This window comes from Emiliania huxleyi (genome assembly GCF_000372725.1).
Source record: "Emiliania huxleyi CCMP1516 unplaced genomic scaffold EMIHUscaffold_108, whole genome shotgun sequence".
NCBI lineage: Eukaryota > Haptophyta > Isochrysidales > Noelaerhabdaceae > Emiliania > Emiliania huxleyi.
In genome coordinates this window covers 196530-202529 of record NW_005201912.1, presented here as the reverse complement: position 1 = coordinate 202529, position 6000 = coordinate 196530, and the positions used below count along the sequence as shown (strand labels likewise).

The window sequence follows — 6000 nt, the reverse complement described above, 5'->3', positions numbered from 1 at the left end:
GGCTGACGCAGTTCAGCGGCAGCTGGACGGAGAGCAACGCGGCGGAGATCCGCGAGGCGGTGCAGATGATGAGGGACATCGGAGTGAACATCATCGTCTCGCTGAGCTTCGAGGTCGACCTGCTTCCGCTGCTAAGCAGCGCAGAGGACGAGGGCCTGCTGGCAGACAACTTTGTGTGGATCATCATCGAGGGCTCCGGCAGCGCCGCCAACCTAGGCACCAACCCAGAGGCGACGCGCCTGATGGCCGGCATGTGCGCACAGCTCCCGCCTCTCTCCTTCACCCCTCCGCCTCACTCCACTCCCCGCGCTCGACTGCTCGCCCGCCCCCCTCCCCGCCAGCTCCCTCCTCGCCGCTCGCCTCCCCGCCAAGGCGGCCCGAGACACGCCTGAGACACCCGAGACACGTCGCACAGGCTCTCCTTTGAGGCCAACCCGGTGCCCGCCTTCGGCTTCCAGCGGCTTGCCAGGCTGTGGAGCAGCCTCGGACCCGACGATTGCACCCGCGCCGGCGCCGGAGGCATCTTCGACGTCCCGCCCTCCGTCTTCTCGTCGCCGCCCACGCAGTACGCCGCCTTCGCGTACGACGCCGTCGCCGGGCTCGCCATGGGCATGCGCGCGAGCGACAACCCTCACCGGGGCACAGACGTCCTTCGCTCGCTCGCAAGGGTGCGCGCTCCCGCTGCGGGACGGGTCCATGACACTGACACGCCCATGACACGTCCATGACACGTCCATGACACGCCCTGGCAGGTGAGCTTCGACGGCGCATCCGGGCCTGTCGCCTTCGACGCCCGGCTGGACAGGAACGCTTCGGGGCTCATCTTCACCTTCTCCCGCTTTTTTACGGAGACGGCTGATTGGCCCCGCCGGAGGCTGGTTACTGATACGGAGACGGCTGATTGCTCGACCGAGCCAGCCTCTCCCGAGCCAGCTTCGTGCAAGAGGCTGGCCCCGCGGATCTGCAAGATACTGCCCGGCGAAGCTGCGGCGGTGGACTGGGAAGCGGTCGAGACCGTGCCCCTCCTCTTTCGAGACGGGTCCGCCAAGCCAGCCCGAGGATGCCCTCGCTCCACCACAGCCGTTCACCCGTCACTGCATGGATGCCTAGGTCCGCCACGCCGCCCGAAGACGCCCTGCTCGCGCGCGAGCGGGAGCGTGAGGCGGAGCGGCGGCAGCAGCGCCGCCTCATTATCCTTCTCACCTCCGTCTTCGGCGCGCTCCTCCTCCTCTTCGTGGCGCTCACCTACCGCGCGAGCCTCTCCGTGCGCAACTTCAAGCGGCGCGAGATCGCGGCCAAGCAGGCGCGCGAGATGACCCGAGATCGACCGATATGTCCACCCGAGGTCACCCGAGGTCATACGCGGTCAAAGGGGGTCACCCGAGGTCACCCGAGGTCACCCGAGATCACCCGAGGTCACCCGAGAATGCGGCGAAGCAGGTGCTCGAGGCGATCCGCGGCGTACACCGGCTCGACCACCCGTGCGTGCTGCTGCCGGCGCGCGCCTTTCTGCGGATGGGGTCACTGCGCGAGCACGAGGCGCTGCGTGCCGAGGGCCAGCTGCTCTTTTACGACTCGCCGCGGCAGCTCGCCGACAAACACGTCGTCTTCTTCTCGCACCAGTGGCTCTCCTTTGGCACGCCCGACCCGCTCGGAGTGCAGTACAGAGTGATGGCCGCGTCGCTGCGGCGTGTCATCGCCGACACGGGCTGGGAGGAGGCCAACGTGCAGGTGTGGGTGGACCTGGCCTCGATCCCCCAGAGCAAGCCCCTGCTCAAGCAGCTGGCCGTGCAGACCATCGCCTGTTACTGCGCGGCTGCACACGCCTTTGTGATTTGCGCGCCGACCACGATTCACGCGGACACGGGCGAGGTGTGCAACGTGCAGTCGTACCAGCGCCGGATGTGGTGCCGCTGTGAGCAACTGTGCCACGTGCTGCGCAAGGGCACAGGCACGATGTGGTGCGCGACCACAGAGGACGACTGCAGGTTGCAACGCCGCCACCTCGCCGCCACCTCGCCGCCACCTCGCCGCTGCCGGCCCCGCCGCTGCCGCCTCGCCCCCGCCGCCCTCACTGTCGCCGCCGCCGCGCCCTCTCTCTCCACAGGCGCCTCGGCGAGCTCGACAGCGAGTGGCTGATGTCGGTGCTGCGCGTGTTTGAGGGCGACGTGACGGACGAGGGCGACTACCTCTCGATCGTGCTGCCCATTCTCGGGTTGTACGCGGAGCTGTACGCCCTGGAGCTCAAGCGGCGCGCGCAGGCGGTGCCGTGGCAGTCCTCGCCCGCCGCGGCAGCCGAGGCGGCGCTGTGTCAAGTGGGCAGCGAGGAGCGGCGCGCCCAGACGCTGCAGCTCGTGCTCAACGAGATCCGCGGCGCGAAGCGGGGCGAGATCTTCCCGCCGAAGTTGCGCATGTCGGCGCAGCGGCTCGCGCAGCTGCCGCTCCGGAAGCGGCTCCTCTCGCGGCTTCCGACACGCGTCTTTGGAGGGTGCTTCGACCCGCGCCGGGACTTGTTTGGCGAGCTGATCCACCTCGTTGAGCGCGCCATCGATCTGGACCCGCAGATCCTGGACGAGGCCGTCGCGCAGGCGGAGAGAGAGAGAGAGAGATTCGACCACCCGAGAGGGGAACCCGGCAGTCTCCGCGGCTGACCGCGAGATTTGCCGCTACGCAGGCGGAGAGCGGGCACGACGTGCAGCGAGTGCAGAAGAAGATTGAGAGGTCGCTGAGCCGGAGGAGCACCGCCTCGAGCGGCTCGCGGTGGACCCCGACGGTGATGCGGCGCCTGCCGGCCTTGAAGAGGCCCCCCTCGGACAGGCGCAGCGAGGCAGAGCCGGCGAGGGCGGAGGCCGGCGGCGAGGCTGGAGCGGACGGTGCGAAGTGCTCGCCTGCGGAGACGCGCAGCACCACGTGCTCGCACACCACGGACGACAGCGGCGAGTCGGCCAAGGGCGAGCTCGACGACGCGGACGGTGCAAAGATGGAGGCGGTGGCAGCGGACGCGATCCGGGCGATCCACGCGTACGGCAGAGGCGACGCCGACAGGGCGCGCGCCGGCCCACCCGGACCCAACGTCGAGCTCGGCTTGGTGGTCACCGACCACGCAGCGCTGGTGCGATCGTGGAGGCTCTCCTTCTCGCCGACTCCCGACCAGGAGGGGCGTAGTCCCGGCGGGGGAGTGCAGACGCCGACCGGCCAGGCCCCCGCCACCGACCACGCGGCGCTGATGCGGGCGTGGAGGCGCTCATCCGAGAGGTCACCACCATGCCGGAGCAGTGGGGGGTCGAGCGCGGGCGACGCGAGCGATGGGACGGCGACCAAGGAGGGGGGAGCAGGAGGAGCCTCTGGGCCGGAGCGGGTGTGACACGGGTCACGGCGGCTCGTACACACTTCTGTCTCTCTCTACAAGTGCTTTTGTGACTGAGTTTTCAGTTTTGAGTCGTCATCTCCGATCTCGCGGTACGTGATAGCTTACCCTCTTACGTGTGTGTGTACGTCTCTCCCTCAGTACTCTAATCCGACATGGACATCGGCGTCATCTCTGAAAAGGGTTTGTGGCCCCCGCGGCTTGCCCCACATCAAGCCTCCCAAAGGGATCAAGCAGATCATCCCCGCCCGCCGCAGAGAGAGGCGGCACCGATGGTGACGCCGGCGCAGCGCACGCGGACCACGGGTCGCCGCTCGTGTCGAACGGGTTAGCAGCGCCCGAAGCCGCTGCGGCCGCAAACCCGCCCCCTGCTAGCGAAGCCGAAGGAGCAGCGCCGAAGGCAGCCCATGGGTCGCCAGAGGACGGGGTCGGCTGTGCCGTGGAGGGCGGGGTCGGCTGCGAGAGCACCGGCGCCGCCGACGCCGCGGCGCCGCCGCCAAACAGATCGTCGAGGCTCGCCCCAAGCAAGTCTGGCGGCGGCGACGGCGTGTGCGCAGGTGCTGCGTGGCCATCGGCACCGCCGCCGCCCGCGCCGCCGCCCGCCCCCGACGCCGTGGACCCCCACGGGTTGTCATAGGCTGTGCCGAGCCCAAAGGCCGTGCCGGCGGGCTGAGCACTCCAGGGGTCGTCAAAGACCCGCCCCTCCTGCGGCTGCTGCGGCGGCGGTGGTGGCGGCGGTGGTGGCGGCGGTGGCAATCCTCCGGGCCGTCCCTCCCCGAAGATGGGCGTGGGCGCCGGGGCGGCGGAGTGGATGGCGGAGTGGGCGGCGGAGTCCCGGTCGGTGCACAGGGCAGCGGGAGGGAGCAGGGCGCGGAGCGCCGCCACCCAGAGGCCAAAGGTGACCTCGTCGTCGAAGGAGACGTCGAGCGACTCGCGCCGGCTGCCGGGCTCGACGCCTCCGCCTGCAGGGCCGATGCCTCCACGGACCTTGTACTGCGCTGGCGGAGAGGACGAGGCCGACGCGCCGCTGCCGCCCTCGTGGAAGCGCAGCGACAGGGAGAGGTGGTCGCGACCCGGCGCCGAGAGGCGGCCGCGGTAGCGTTTGAAGACTTCACTCTCTCTCCCAACGAGCAGGCGTGAGACGTGTCGCAGCTCGACGGCGCGCGATCTCGGCAACAAACCGGACACGACGCCGCGCGCCGCCCATGAGAGCGTGCGCTCGTCCAGCGACAGAGTGAAGGTGGTGGCGTGCGGCGTGCCCTGCTCCCCAAACTTTACAGCCACGCAGCCCGACTTGAGCAGGGAGATGCCCTCGACCGCGGCGGCGGAGCGCATGATCGGTAGGCTGCGAGCAGACGAGTTTTGCGACTACTCCGTACCCGGGTAGTGGAGCCTCCACCGTTCCACGGCGTCTTGACGAATGAAAGAATCTTAGAACAAAATGAAAGAATTTTACCATGCGGGTAGGGGGTCTCTCTGTGTGTGTGTGTGTGTGTGTGTGTGTGTGCCTCCGGCTGCTTGCGGCGGGCGGCTTGCTGCTCGCTGCATGGCGAAAAACTCGTCTCGCCACACGCCAAGGGCTTATGCTCTGGCGAGACGTGAGGCGCATGCGCCCAGGAGGGGAGGGGGCATGCGTAACGACACTGCTAGAGATGCCTTTCGGGGCCCAGAGACAAAACTTCTGATGCCATGCGTGACCTAGTAGTGTCCCCAGCTATGGGCGTGTCCACGTTGGAGCCAGGTGTGGTGTGGGCGCGAGAATGGCTCCGCCGTTCATGGAGGCAACCGATGCGAGTCGACTGGTGTGTGTCGTCGTGGTTTCGTATCAAGAATACTCACTCACTCACACTAGGGGGTCTCTCACAGCACGCACCATTCAACAACGCAACACAAAAAAGAAGTGAACCGCCGGGGCGGGCGCCTGGCGGCGCCGCTGCGCAACAAGGGTTTCCAGGTTTTAGATCTGTATTGGGAGAGATTTTTAGCAATACCAAACAACTCTAACACTCACACGTCATTTGGGGCCTGTTTTTGTTGTATTGGTGTCGGAGAGAGAGATTTGAGTGTTAGAGTTGGTGTCGGCACACATACACATCCCCACATGAGGTCAGCGGCGCGCAGTGCCTCTCTCGCAGGCCGATTTTGGCTGCTTTCGAGCTTGTTTTTGTTTTCAGTCTAGGGGGGGCCGACCCCCTCAGAGAGAGATTTTTAGCAATTCCAAACAACTCTAACACTCACACGTCGTTTGCAGCCTGTAGTTTATGGTGGTTTAGAGTTTGGGGGGGGAGGGGGGGGGGGGACAAATTTGGGCGGTCGACTTCAATTTTGGGGTGTGTGGACAGCGACTACTAGACGCAGAGACAACGAGGATGCGGCCCATCTGCTGGACGTCTTCGATCGTGGCGGTCGTCGCCGTGTTGGCCGTGTGCAGCAAACATGGTGTTCCGAGCAGGGGCCTGCAGCTCCGCTCTCTCGCACCATCCGGCCTCCCGGAGCGTACCGGCGACCCCGGCAAGGCCTTTGAGCTCGCACGGGAGCTTGGCGCCTCCATACTCACCGGCGTTGACATGAGCGCACGTTGACACCATCGTGCAGTATCGCGTTGAGCCGTACGAGGCGCCAGACTTCTTCAT

The 6000-nt window shown here is 67.0% G+C and overlaps 2 protein-coding genes across 2 annotated transcripts; one reads left to right on the top strand and one right to left on the bottom strand.

Annotated features, from left to right (window-relative positions):
• The first annotated feature begins 2 nt into the window (after positions 1-2).
• Positions 3-3531, top strand: EMIHUDRAFT_439778 (hypothetical protein). Its single transcript, XM_005792340.1, is given in 8 exon segments — positions 3-253; positions 416-668; positions 753-1039; positions 1111-1303; positions 1441-1988; positions 2108-2588; positions 2675-3369; positions 3380-3531. The coding sequence occupies 7 exon segments, from the start codon at positions 66-68 to the stop codon at positions 3362-3364; spliced, it is 2640 nt and encodes an 879-aa protein (XP_005792397.1). The 5' UTR covers positions 3-65; the 3' UTR covers positions 3365-3369; positions 3380-3531.
• A 164-nt stretch (positions 3532-3695) lies between these two features.
• Positions 3696-4702, bottom strand: EMIHUDRAFT_223176 (hypothetical protein; the record flags this gene model as incomplete). Its single annotated transcript, XM_005792339.1, has 4 exons — positions 3696-3735; positions 3993-4036; positions 4253-4476; positions 4549-4702. The coding sequence occupies 4 exons, from the start codon at positions 4700-4702 to the stop codon at positions 3696-3698; spliced, it is 462 nt and encodes a 153-aa protein (XP_005792396.1).
• Between the last annotated feature and the right edge of the window lie 1298 nt (positions 4703-6000).

What these genes read in the sequence shown, in the direction of transcription:
- EMIHUDRAFT_439778 (XM_005792340.1), top strand. Translation starts at nt 66, where the DNA reads ATGATGAGGGACATCGGAGTGAACATCATCGTCTCGCTGAGCTTCGAG. An exon ending in CCCCTCCTCTTTCGAGACGG is followed by an intron (nt 1,040 to 1,110) that starts GTCCGCCAAGCC and finishes ATGGATGCCTAG; the next exon opens with GTCCGCCACGCCGCCCGAAG. An exon ending in ACCACAGAGGACGACTGCAG is followed by an intron (nt 1,989 to 2,107) that starts GTTGCAACGCCG and finishes CTCTCTCCACAG; the next exon opens with GCGCCTCGGCGAGCTCGACA.